Source organism: Aethina tumida, chromosome 4 (assembly GCF_024364675.1).
Source record: "Aethina tumida isolate Nest 87 chromosome 4, icAetTumi1.1, whole genome shotgun sequence".
NCBI classification, from domain to species: Eukaryota; Metazoa; Arthropoda; class Insecta; order Coleoptera; family Nitidulidae; genus Aethina; species Aethina tumida.
The window spans coordinates 27256363-27270494 of record NC_065438.1 but is presented as its reverse complement, the minus strand read 5'-3'; the positions used below and the strand labels follow the sequence as shown (position 1 = coordinate 27270494).

Sequence of the window (14132 nt, the reverse complement as noted above, 5' to 3'; positions counted from 1 at the left end):
GTTTTAATTAAACATTAAATTAGTAGGACATTCAAGATTTTGGAAATAAACTATTAGTATTCTACGGAATATGTTGTAACTAATATTAAAATAAAATAAATCATAATGGTTTAACTTAATTTAATTAATTAAATATAAAATCACAAAGCATGTAGAAAATAAGTATCTTAAATTAAATATATCACTTATACAAACGTCCAGACTTTGAATATGATCCTGAACCAGAACTTGAAAAACCTAAAAAAATGGTTTATTATAGTCCTTCATAATCCTACGTTTTATACTTTTTCAAATCTACCAAGAACACCACTACTGAACTTACTTGAACTATATGATCCTCCTTTAGAGAATGAACCAGACTGTCCAAATCCTCCAATATTACCAAACAGGTTGTTTAACAAATTAGACACCACTTTTTGTGGGTCGCTACCACCGCATCCTCCGGAGCAACCTGAGCCGCCCCCATACGATCCTCCGTATCCACCGGCAAACCCACCTGAACCACCACCGAAACCGAAGCCGCCTCCATTACCTGAACCATAAGATCCACTACTTCCATAAGATCCACCTGAACCATGATCATTTCCATGACTTATTGAACCGTCAGGTTTTGTAATAAGGACGGAGCCCGTTGCGAAACCTGGTACCCCAAATGGACCACTGAACGATCCACTTCCGGATCCACTTCCTAGAAAGTAATATTATGTTTTTGTTATAAATTATGTTATATTATATTTAATTTATCAATTTAATTTTCAGTCGTAAATAAATAATCACCTGAAAAGCTTCCTGAAAATCCAGATCCGTAAGAACCTCCAGTACCACCTCCAGTACCACTTCCAGAACCACCTCCAGCACCACCTCCAGCACCACCTCCAGCACCTCCTGCAGCTCCTGCACCTCCAGCACCTCCAGCTCCTCCAGATCCATAAGCAGAATCTATAGCTATTCCGTCACTTCCAGACTTCTCGCCTGTAATATAATAATAATATAATTCAAAAATTCAAAAATATTTTATGTTTGTTATGTTTATGAATTGTGCACTTCAAATACTGTATAACATATACAATATTTATACAAACCTTCTTCCCCGTGAGTAATGGAACCATCTGGTTTTTGAATTGTGACAGAACCTGTTGCAAATCCGGAGCCAGAATTGGAAAAACCTCCACCGTATCCTCCAGTAATTCCTCCCCCTCCATTAGAAAATGAACCTCCCCCAATAAATCCAGGATTATTTCCTTGGTTTGCTGTAGCCGTTCCTGATTTATCCTTAGAGAAAGTAACAGTTCCATCTGGATGAACTACAGCATTACCGTTTGGTCCTGATGAACTAAAGGAATAAGAACCTGAAACAATGATTAAATCACATAAAATATATTGATATTTTAATAATCATTCGATGTACCTCCAAAACCTCCTCCACTTGTGGGTTTTTGTTCCGTAAATACAATATTAGAGCCTTGTGAGGGACCTGGAGTTGGTACGTTAGGTCCCGTTTGTGGATAATCATTAGATTTGTCTTTATACACAATTGGGCCGTCAGATGGACCCGAAGAAACTACCGGAATAAAAGCAGATCCAGGCTGTTTTTGCACTGCTACACTTCCTGTAGCGTATCCATCTGTACGAAATTCAAAATTTTGTTCAGTTCATGTAATAAAAATAATACACATATAATTACCTGACCCCCCTGTGGGTTTATTAATTACTTCTCCATCGGGTGACCATATTGGGCCAGTAACGGAAGTAGCTGGTATACTGCTGTGAATGCTACCATTTGGTCCAGGGAATATACCGGGTATTCCAGTACCCGGACTTCCTGGAGTGCCCTCAATTATACCGGGTTGTCCTCCGCAGCCTGCAGAGGGTTTACCCTTAATATAACTACATGAAGGTCCAGTAACAGGAGGTTTGGGATATGATGGGGTTCCAGGAGAAACAATTTGTGTACCAGGAATTGGCGCACCAGGAGTTCCTTCAATTAAACCTCCAGAGGATGGTGATGAGCACCCTGACCCTACCTTACCTCCAGGAGTATATTTACATACTGGTCCGACAATGGGATGAGAGGGTTGGGAAGGTCCCGGTTGTACATTATGTACTCCCGGAATTGGGCCTCCCGGGGTTCCCTCTATTAAACCACCACTAATTACGGGAGCACTACCACATCCTGGACCAGGTTTCCCATCTGCGTTGTATATGCATGAAGGGCTTGTGCTTGGTTGATAAGTTTGGGATTGTCCTGGTTGTATGGGTTGTACATTATGAACTCCTGGAATAGGACCTCCAGGAGTTCCTTCAATTAATCCACCACTGATAACTGGGGCAGGTCCGCAGCCAGGTCCCGATTTGCCATCTTTACATGCTGGACCAACGTTCGGTTGACTTGGTTGTCTCTCTGGAGAACCCGGTTGAACATTATGAACTCCTGGGATTGGACCACCTGGAGTACCCTCCTGCAAGCCTCCAACTCCTGCACCAGTGGTAGTACAACTTGCGCCAGGTTGAGCACCAGGTGGTATATATTTACATAGACTTGGAATTGAGCCAGTTACTGGAGGCAATAAATCACTTGGTTTGGGGCTATAATTTCCACTTGTTGCTGGTGTAGATACTGGACCAGTTGGCTTTACAGGGATAGTACCGGTTGGTGATTGAGATGGATACGTAGTTTGAACTATAGGCTGTTCTGGTTTTGGTTGAATTGGAAGAGGATATACGGGAATAGAAGGGCCTGTGGTACTACTATAATTTGGGGATGGAACGTTTTGTATAATTGTTGTAATAGGAGAGGGTGCACCAGCTATTGGCTTTGTTGGTTTATTTATTGTTCCGGTAGGACCAGGGAATGTCCCACTATAACTTCCAGATACGCTTCCAGTATCTAAAATACAATATAAATGAAACTATTTCAAAACATGATTCAAAATTAAATTCCTTACTGGCATTATTATTAGCGTTGGAAGTGGAACCACTACCAGATCCTGAATAATGCCCTCCAGTACTTGGAACTGGTTTGTTGACAACATTGCCTTCAGGTGTCCATGTTGGACCGGTTACAGACGAAGCTGGTTTACTGTTGTGAATACTACCAGCTGGTCCTGGGAACTGACTTGGAACAAAATGAATTCCACCGCCTGGTACAGGTTTATTTACTCCACTTCCTTGTGGTGGTATAGTACCGGCTGGTTTGCTTGAATTGATATCACCCGTTGGTCCTGGAAATTTGCTGGGATGAACTGGTTGATAATTTGGAGATCCATTTCCAGTAGGAGAAGTAACACTTGGTCCTTGACTTGGGCCAGTAACAGGTTTATTTACAACTTGGCCTTCCGGAGTCCAGGTTGGGCCAGAAACTGAGTTAGCCGGTATGAAATCATGAATACTTCCGTTTGGGCCTGGGAATGGACCTTTGCAACCTGAGCAACCAGGTTTAGATCCAGCTAAACCACCTGCATACGATCCTGTCAGATAAAATAGTATTTTAACTTCTTATATTCACTTATAGTAATATAATATTACCTCCAGTTTTTGCCAAGTTATTAGATCCAGGACTAGAAACACTCACATTAATTGTACCGCTTGCTTGAGATCCCTTTACTCCACTATTCGTATTACTGTAGTTTCCAGAGTTGTCTTCGTCATCGCCTTTGTAGCTACCATCATCGTAATTGTTGCTTTCATATTTTTTCTCATCGTATTCTCCATCATCATATTTTGTTTGAGTGGAAGATCCTCCACAGGTACTTCCACTACAACCTGCTCCAGCCCCGCCACCTGCAGCTCCGCTTCCAGATCCACTACCAGATCCTCCGCATCCACCACTGCCTCCGCATCCACCAGCAGATCCAGATCCTGATCCACCGCATCCACCACCTCCACAACCCCCGGAAGATCCAGGTTTAACGTAATTTCCTGCCACTACAGCACTAATTGGGCATTTACCACTGCCGCATCCACCTGCACCCCCACTGCCTGCACCAGTATATGCACCAGCTCCTAGACACATATTATTTGTTTTAGTTTTTAAACATTTATTAACTAATTTTTTCTTTTCTTTTTTTTAAAGGGGATTATAAATTTTTTTATTTAATAGATTTGTACCTGCTCCAGAACCTGCAAGGGCACCAGACGCTGCAGCACTACCAGCAAGAGCACCTGAGATTGCTCCTGAGCCTACGTATGGACCACCTTTTATAAGATTGCCAATTTCATTGATGTGTGAGTCTCCGATAGTACCAGAAAATGTGCTACTGACGGCTAAAATAAATGAATAAATTAATAAAATAATTGAGTTCTACTTTTAAAAACAATTATGTATCAATATTACTTACATGAAGAAGATGAAGACGAAGATGACGAACCTATAAAAACAGTATACGGTGAGTGACAATAAAGAATTTAAGTGCGTCATAAAATCATTTAATACATCACAAATATACAACTACTTAAATACATAAATTTACTTTTCTTAGGTCACACCTCTCTAATCCAGTCATTGAGATTACATTTATTGTAATTTATAATTTTGATTTAATAACCAGTCATAATAGATGAATAAATTATTAAAATATTTTAGATTAACATATCTAATATGAGAACAATTTTAATATAAGAAATCTTAAACTAAATGAAAAAATGTATATGAAAAAATAGTTTAACTTCCAAATTTGTTTCACAAATTTTATTATATTAAAGACTGAATCATTAATTAATTTATTCATTTACATTAATATAAGATTATTTTCCATAAAAAATGTCTATTTCAAAATTTTAGATAAAATTATTCAATGTTGAGACCTTTATTCATTCACACTTAATCGTTTTAAGAAATCCTATGACTATATCTCATACATTTCTTCTCCTTGAATAAATCCTTAATACAACCTACTATATATTAATCAAAGATACTATCCGACTTTTATGTATTTATTCAAGTTTAAATAACTTTAACAATGAATAATAAATTGTTACAATGCAAACATCCACACACTCTTAAAATAGATTTTATTATTACTATTTTTTATTCAAAGATGTTAATGAGTTTATTAAAATTTTATTTAACCGCGACTTTGACTAATTACAATTATTTGTTTGCAATTTTATATGTACGTGGTATTATTAATTGAGAATAATTATATGGCACGTGTTTCACGATTTAGAAATAAGTCCTGGAGAAAATTGAAGATGTGTATTATTAAAATTATACAATTAAAATGAATAAATAAAAAAATAACTTAAATTTAGCATAATTATGTTTAAAATTAAAGTACTTACTGTAGCTGCTGCTGAAAGAACCGCTAATTTTTCCACCATGCTGAAAGGCTGCAAAAGAGAACCCAATTAAAACATCCACCCTCCTACTAATTACGAAAATTTAAACAAAACACCATAGAACACAGTCCACACCAAAATCAAAATAAATGATGATCACTTACACGGACTCACTAAACCAACAAAAAACAATAATAACTTGAATTTATTCCTCATGGTCAACCTGATCTGTGTACGCGGTGGATCAAGTTAACTCTCTGACTAATTCACCGAGACCAAATCGCAAGTATTTATATGTAGATGGGTCTCTAACTCGTTTGTATAGTGGATAAAAAATTAGCACGACGCAGGGGGAAAATGGGAGTGAACTCGTCCCATCTTCGGAAATCTGGAATTCCTGGGGATTTACGAATAGACCTGCTAATTGCTAGCTTACATCCGGTGTTTGTAGATCTGTTTATTTGTTAATTATATACTTTTTCGAAACTTCGTTATTATTACGTATATTATTTTATTAAACTATTATTATAGATTGCTAAATAAAATTTTAATGATTATATACCCAAAAAATTTAAATTTTACAAAAGCTATTGTAAGTAATTCAAACTTTGGGATAATTATTTAAACTAAAATTCAATATTTTTTTTTTAATTATCTTATTTTATTTAAAGTTTGATATACAATAATTTTAAATTGATTAAAATTGATTTAAAAATAAGTCGTAGTATTTTGTTATAAACAATAAAAAAATGGATCTTAATAATTATATATTTTTTTCATATAACTGTTTAATCACTGATCATTCATTTATAAAAACCAGTTTCTTATTTTAGATGTTTGAAGTTATTAACGACATAAACATACTCATACGTTTTATTCTCATAATTTTAACATTAGTGTTTCATATAACCAACATTTATTACAATTCAACAGGGATCAATTTTATACATAATAATTATGTCGTTACTGTAATTTATTATGTCAATTTTATAGTAACAAAATTAGAATATAAAAAAGTCACATTAAAAAGTAATAATAATTTGTATTATTAGAATAATGAATTTAACAATATTATAAATTAAATAACTGTCATCATCAAAAATAGTAAATTTCAAACGTTCCTAAAAACTATTTAAATAATATTACTACTATTAGAGTAGTAAAATTGATTTATATGGAGTAGACTGGAGACTTGAATGGGAGATAGACGACAAACCTGAATTATTCCGAAATATCTTTTATTTTTCATATTAAATGAATGAATAATAAAACTGCAATATAATTTATTAATATTTAAATATACATATGCACGTGTGTTTTTTAATAGAGCCTATTAATAGTTTGAATAAATATATACAAAATACTTGGTTAAATTTTATCAATTGTCTAAATCTTAATTTATGTAATAATAAATTATGAAATTGTGATCTTATCACGCCTGTAACTTTTTAGTAGTTAGAGTATATAATATAATAAATAATAATAATTTGTGAGAATATAATAATAATTTTTGGTTTCAGTTGTATAAATCTTAGTTTATCTTCTATTGACTTATACATTATTATATTGTGATAGTAATTAACTATAATATTTTATTTTTAACTTATTATCAGGCCTATAACTTAAGTTAAAGAATATAATGTAATAATAAATAATAATTTTTTCTTTAAATTAAATCTGAGATAAATAGAGGTAAATTTCAACAAATATTTTATACATAATTAGGAGTACCAATTGTTTACTTTTTAACTAATATTCTGCTGAATAATAGATTATGAAATTGAGAATCATAAACTATAGTATTTTATTTTTAATATATCATAATTGTAACTTTTTGGTAATTAGGGGTAGATATAAGAATTAGCCTAATTTTTTTTAATAGAATCTATTAATAATTTGAGTAAATATTATATACATACTTTTCGTTGAATATTATGTATGACTTCCAATTGTATAAATCTTAATTTATATTCTCTTGAATTTTACATTATGAAATTGTTATAATTGTAATAAACATTATTCAGTTTTTAATAGTTTATCACACTTGAAACTTTTTAGTAGTTAGTGAGTTTAATAAAATAATTAATAATCGTTCACTACCCATTTTTTACTTTAAAATTATAACTTAATTTATTAAATCTAATAAAATTGAAAATATATATGTAACCACCTCACCCAAATTTTAAAACAGAATCTATTAATAGTTTGAATAAATATTATATACATAATTTTTGGTTGAATATTATCTATGGCTTCCAATTGTATAAATCTTAATTTATATTCTATTGAATTATACATTATGAAATTGTGATAATCATAAAGAATATTAGTCTATTTTTAACATATTACCAAACGTGAAACTTTTTAGTATTTAGAGTGTATAATATAATACGTATGTTGTTACGTAAAATAATATTTCTGTGATCATCAGGTCTAAATTTTTAATAGAATTTAATAATAGTTTGAATAAATATTATACCCATAATTTTTGTTTCAATATAATTTAGAACTTTTAATTGCCTCAATTTATACTCTCTTGAATTATATTTTTTGAAATTGTGATCATAAGTTATATTATTTTATTTTTTATATATTAACACGCCTGTAACCTTTTAGTAGTTAGAGTTATACCATAACAATCAATAATCGCTCCCTACCTTATTCTTCTTTAAAAAACTTAAGTGATTATAAAACTGAAAATATTTATGTGATCATCACACCTAATTTTTTCAATATCTACTAATAATTTAAATAAATATTACATACATAATTTTTGGTTGAATATTATTTAAAACTTGTCAATTGTCTAAATATATTATTGATCAGTTAAAATTATTATATAATTTTTACTGGAATTTTGTTTAGATCTTTAGATGGTCTAAAGTTTAATTTATATTTTATTGTATTATAAATTATGAAAAAGTATATATTGTATTTTTCTAACTATTATCACTTTTGCAATTTTAGAGTGAATAATAAAATACTTAATAATCGAAAAGAATGAAGGACTGAAATTATTTATGTGACTGTTAAATTTAAATTTTATTTAAAAATTAAATAATTATTTGATATAAAAAAATACATACACATTCCCTTATAAACTAAACATTTTTCCCCGTAAAATACATTAATTCAATTTTAAAATATATAAAATGTAAACTTCCAGTAATCAAATTTTTTATACTCAATCTTAAATTTCAATTATTATATAATTTAGTATAAGAAGATCATAAGACCTGCGATTTAAAACAATCAAAACAACAAGTTAAACAATTAGTACTTAAAATATACATACAAATGTAGAAAATTTATTTAAAATTATTGATGTTTAACAACTATCAGGATATAAGACACTCAAAGTTATTGGAACCTTCAAAATTAGCGAAGAATAATCAAATAAATAAAATAAAATCTATATTATTTTATATCTTAGCGTTTAGTTTTTATTCTTCTTAGCACCGGAAACAGCCAAGTAATAAAAATTTAATTAATATAAGGTTAATTATTAAAATTTTCGGTGAGTCACTATTGTGGCGTCTGAATTTCCGAGCTAAAAAGTCTTCAAATTGTTATTATATTTAAATTATTTATTTATTTAAATTAACTGCAACATTATTCTATAATTATCAACAGAATATTGTTTTAAATGGGAAATTTATGATTAAAAGACAACACGATTGAAAAGTGACAACCAATAAATTTTAATACGAACGTTATTTTCAAATAGATATTATTAACTAATAAGTTATCACTTGTTTACTTCTTAATTTATGTATGACTTAGAACTAGACAAATGTTGCTTGTGTCTATTGTATTAAAATCTTTGACTCAATTTGTTATGTAAACAAGATCCGCTTAACAAGAGTGTAACCTTTATTGTTAACAAATTTGGATTTTATATATTAAAATACAAAATGAATCACACAATTTGTAGACTAATATTTAATTCCGAGAACAAGGATAAGTTTTATTTGCTGTGGTACTTATATGTATAAATAAAAGACTTATATTCACATGTTAACTCTATAAATTATTTATTTGGATTTTTAGAATACTAGAGAGAATTAGAAAAATTGTAAGACTAGTTGGTGATAACGGTACCGGCATATAATAATGTGTGACTAGAATCCTGGAAAAAAAAAATAATAATTTATTTTTTTATCCTACCTACTTTGATAACTATAATTAACTGTGTATTTAAAGGAGTTGGTTTACTTTATCTAACCCTCCCGTGAGGCTCTTAGAAATATGTCTGGCGTTCCTTCATATTATATTTTGTTATTTCCGATGGCAACCTTCAGAATAATATATTCTTATTACCTTACTATCATTATACATACTCATCGTATATGTTATGTCTGGAAATCCCTCAGTAACGGACTTTCTATGGGTAAAATTGTTGAAATATTAATTACACTCATGCACACAGTCGTGCAGTAAACTTGATCTTCTTACTAATAACAAATGTGCATTAATTAAAAAAATGAAGCGGATGTAAATAACATTTACAGAGACATTTATTTATTTTTGAGTTTGATGTGTGAGTTAATTTTGTTTATTTATACTCCTTTATAATTTACCTTGATTAATACAGATTAAAAAATTCATTTATTTTCTTTTAAAACTGCTTCTTGTTATTAATAGGTTGCTAGTATAATTTAATTATTGCCAATTTTTTAAATTATTTGGAGGTCATGAAATGAATAAACAGTGTTTTTCCTAAAATTTTATTATTCAGAAATTACCTCCAGGCTTTTTATTAAAATTAACTTATTTTAGTGTATATGTAATTTGATTTATATGTATAATTAAATGAAACATATCGTGTTTACTATCAATTACAATCACATTAAACATAAATTAAAAGTTTACATCCGTATTTACTTTTGTGACGCAAATTATTGTAACAGTTTCTTTTAATTTTAACGGAAAAGATTCGCACCCATAAATTTTATATATTTCCTATTAATTGTGATCTAATTTAACATCTATTGTAAAAAAATCAAGATTAATGATCAATAACAATAAAACAGTTATGGCCTTCAGATACATCAGGAGTGGGCGTAGGTCGCGCTGCTAATTGCATCAACGTTGTTTGGGATTCGGAGAACGGCGACACGCCGGGTTAAGGATACGCAATAACTTCTTGAAACGGGTTTTCAATATCTTGGGTTTTCGAGATGTAACAGGATTCAGCTGAAATAATTATGAAATCATACATTGACCTAAGAATTTTTAACTTTTTTTGTACTCATATTGATAGAATCTAGTTCATAGAGAAATACTAATCTATTTTTTTAGAAATACTTATATTTCAACGAAATTTATAATGGAATAAATGTACACTAGATATTTATGAACTTTGTATACATTTTACATTTCTCCCGACTAGTTACCTAGATTATTATTATATAATCTAAAAAATATCTTATTTAAGATTATTGAACAAACAAATACAATCTGATAAACTGGCAATTATTATCCAATGTAAAAAGTTTAAATTTATAATACCTACGTGAAGCTTTTGCAAATATGACTTAATTTAAATTCACGAAACCAGCCTTGACAAATTTTGGAAATAACATATTTATCGTATCACGTTTAGTTTTAATTTTATTGAAAAGCTGTAGCATTTTAAGTAAATACATATAAGTTTAAACTTTTGAATTTTATATTAGCAATAATATTATACTGTCTGTAAAAAAAACGCAACACCCGGAAGGTAACTACTAAAAAAAGAAATTGAAATTTGGTAAGCCAATTGGTATTCGATCAGTTTACCTCCATATAAGGTTCTTATACGGAATTGTCAACCTTTTGTGACCTTACCTCTAACAGCAAACCATAGGCAATATGTTTAGTGGTGAAATACGCTTTTGCTACTTTGGCCACACAAATCTCCAGACCTTTCTCCAATCGAATATGTGTGGAATATGATGGGGCGACCCTTAAAACCCTCCACGGATTCAGTTCACTTTGAATGTGATACCGATAATCTGAATGTCTTAATTAGAGAGGGGCTCCAATCAATTATTAGTTTATAACAATTTATCCTTTAAAATATTTATTTAATTTTTTAATCAATTCATATTTTGTAATAGGGCAATATTTTTCTAAAAATAATTGGAATAAATCAATTTTATCTAGGTGTTGTGCTTTTTTGCACGCAGTGTATTTTAAAATTAAAAATGAAAATAAACACTTCCTGCTTATTGTCTTTCAATTAAATTCTCTATAATTATGATATGATATATGAAATAGTCTAAAAAATGTAACATTAGTATTTAAATTCATAATATTTTTAAAAATAAATATTTATATTTATAAATATTTTATTCTAGGAAAAAAAATTGAATTCAAAATAAAGTTAAAAAAATGTCGAAGAATTTGAAAAACTAATACGTTCGGTTATGTCTCTTTACATTGTACCAGAACAGAGACAGATTTAACATTACTTTATATGAAAAGAAAATTATATCCAGTATAAATGATGGTAAAGGTACCACGTGCCCTACACATTGATAAAATACATAATATATATATATATATATATATATATATATATATATATATATATATATATATATATATATGCACTCCCTGAAAAGATAATATATACTCACTGGCCAAGAAACAGCACCACCAAGAAGGAGGTGTTTAAATTTAATATTGTTTTGGTAAAACATAGGAAGCAGTAAATTATTATAATTTTGTAATGTAAACCTTTTTTTCAAAGAAATATCTTCTACTTTCATTAGACCACCATCACCTCCAATGTGAACTCTAGGAGAAAAGAAAACTGAATAATCATCCCCCACTCTAGTACAACAGGACTGATCCACAAAGAGAACGTTTAGAAACTTTGAACAAGGAGTGGCGTTTCAAGAAACCTCAGTATCAATAATAATGCAACAGAGTGGTCCGGAAAATTGTAAAAACCAAAATTATGAGTTAATAAGAAATAGCCACCTCTTCTTGCGACTTTTGCTCTCATTCATGGAATAGCTCTTTTCCAATTGATTCACTATGTGAAACTCCTCATGATTCTGCCTACTCTGGCTGTTTAGGTTGCCCACATATACTCTGTCGAATTTCAGTCAGGATTACTTGATGTTCACTTCTATCTCCAAGAAATAAAATACATAAAAGATATACCATATTAGTCGTACAAGTTTAGGAGAAAAGAGAACACTGAATATATCGATATCTAGGTATCTTAAACACGTAACAATGTCAATTAGGTTAATTTCTATGAAAACAATATGAGTCCATACAAATTAGAAGCGCTGAACAATGAGCTGCGTCTGAAGAAACCCGAGTATTTTCTCCTTGTGCCTACCACATTTACTTCCATTCAATGATTTCAACTCAAAATAGTTCTACCTAATTCTTTTGTCTAGGTTCTCCTACATATGTTCTATCCAAAGAAAAGAAAGAGTGGGATATTATGAACTCTGGAAAAATAATGCCGAGTAAATAAATATGTTAAAACGACTCATCATTAGATACTTTGAGTATCAATCTACCTCTTAAATTTATATTTTCGTTAATAGAAGAGGGTGAACATTGGAGATGTTTTATAAACAAATGACAAGTTCCTGTTGCTGTAGCAGAAGTAGGAAGTTGTGTAATTGTAAAATTATGTTCATGCGGAGAGTGTAGCATGAACACTAAAAGAAGTAGTAAATGTTCTAAAGAAGAAAATCGTCTCATAATCTCTCTCTATTGAAGAATACTTAAAGTTACTGAACCCTTAACATTATTAGTACAATATCAGATGAAATTAATACACCATAAAATATTATTTAAAACTTTAGCAAAAAGTATCCTGTCAGTAGTACATCAGTTACATTTATTAAACATGACCTTACTTGCATAGTAAGAACTACTATTTCTGGATTTCTGTTTTCCATCACACACTATACTTCGAGGCATATTAAGCAAGTTAAACATTATGAAGAACATCGCATAAGCATAGAACATAGCTTATGCGGCTTCTTTTGAACTCGAGAGATAATTTTTTACAAAACAACACTCCTAATTCACTTATGGATGATCATAAACATAAATTAAATTAAATTAAAGATCTTGAAATAAGCAAAAGTGTTTACATGTTTAGATTGAGTTTATAATCCACTTACGCATTAACAATTAGGCATATCTATAAAAAAATCTTAAAAACTATGACATTTATAACTTGTACAGTCGAAAAAAAAACAGGTTACAAATTTTAGTCACCGAAATATTAATTAAGTAGCATTAATATAAATTAATTTAAATAATCTCTATTTATGTTTTAAAATGTTTAAAAAATATGAACATTATAATAAAGGTTAAGCATTTTTTTCTCAACGTCGATGATTAAATTAATTCAATTTAAAAACATAATTATGTTTTTTCAACAAAAACAGGAATAATTCCAAAAAATTCGTTGCATAGAATAAAAAACTCTTGATTGACCACAATTATATTTTAAATGCGAAGGCTTATTTCAAATATGACATCAGACGTAAGCAATTGATATTCTTAAATTTCATTAGATGTATACGTATAAAGCCTGTTCTGTTCAAGGAAAGCGTTACATTTCTCTTGAAAAAATAAATAAATAATAGGTGTGTTAACTGAAATAGGATATAGACTTAAAATAGATGAATGAATCACAATCGTTCATTCATTAATGTTCTTAAATTAAAAACTCATTAACATTCATTCTAAATTTTCTAATTTATGACGTTTGTCTTTGTTTTACTTTGAACATTTGTGGAAAAACGTGTTAGTGCAGATGTCACCGGATCTATCGCCTTATTTTATGACAATAATGTGTTCTTGAAGATAATCATTTCTTCTAATTGAAT

At 30.0% G+C, this 14132-nt stretch overlaps 1 protein-coding gene across 1 annotated transcript; it reads right to left on the bottom strand.

Moving 5' to 3' along the window:
• Positions 1–105: 105 nt before the first annotated feature.
• On the bottom strand, positions 106–5525 carry LOC109596434 (fibroin heavy chain). Its single transcript, XM_020011975.2, has 12 exons — positions 5442–5525; positions 5281–5328; positions 4338–4367; positions 4108–4263; positions 3526–4002; positions 2946–3467; positions 1685–2887; positions 1409–1624; positions 1083–1349; positions 778–972; positions 323–688; positions 106–237 (listed from the first exon to the last, which is right to left on the bottom strand). The coding sequence occupies exons 1-12, from the start codon at positions 5491–5493 to the stop codon at positions 182–184; spliced, it is 3588 nt and encodes a 1195-aa protein (XP_019867534.2). The 5' UTR covers positions 5494–5525; the 3' UTR covers positions 106–181.
• Between the last annotated feature and the right edge of the window lie 8607 nt (positions 5526–14132).

What these genes read in the sequence shown, in the direction of transcription:
- LOC109596434 (XM_020011975.2), bottom strand. Translation starts at nt 5,493, where the DNA reads ATGAGGAATAAATTCAAGTTATTATTGTTTTTTGTTGGTTTAGTGAGT. An exon ending in AAGTGGAGGAGGTTTTGGAG is followed by an intron (nt 1,350 to 1,408) that starts GTACATCGAATG and finishes TCATTGTTTCAG; the next exon opens with GTTCTTATTCCTTTAGTTCA. An exon ending in CATTACTCACGGGGAAGAAG is followed by an intron (nt 973 to 1,082) that starts GTTTGTATAAAT and finishes ATTATATTACAG; the next exon opens with GCGAGAAGTCTGGAAGTGAC.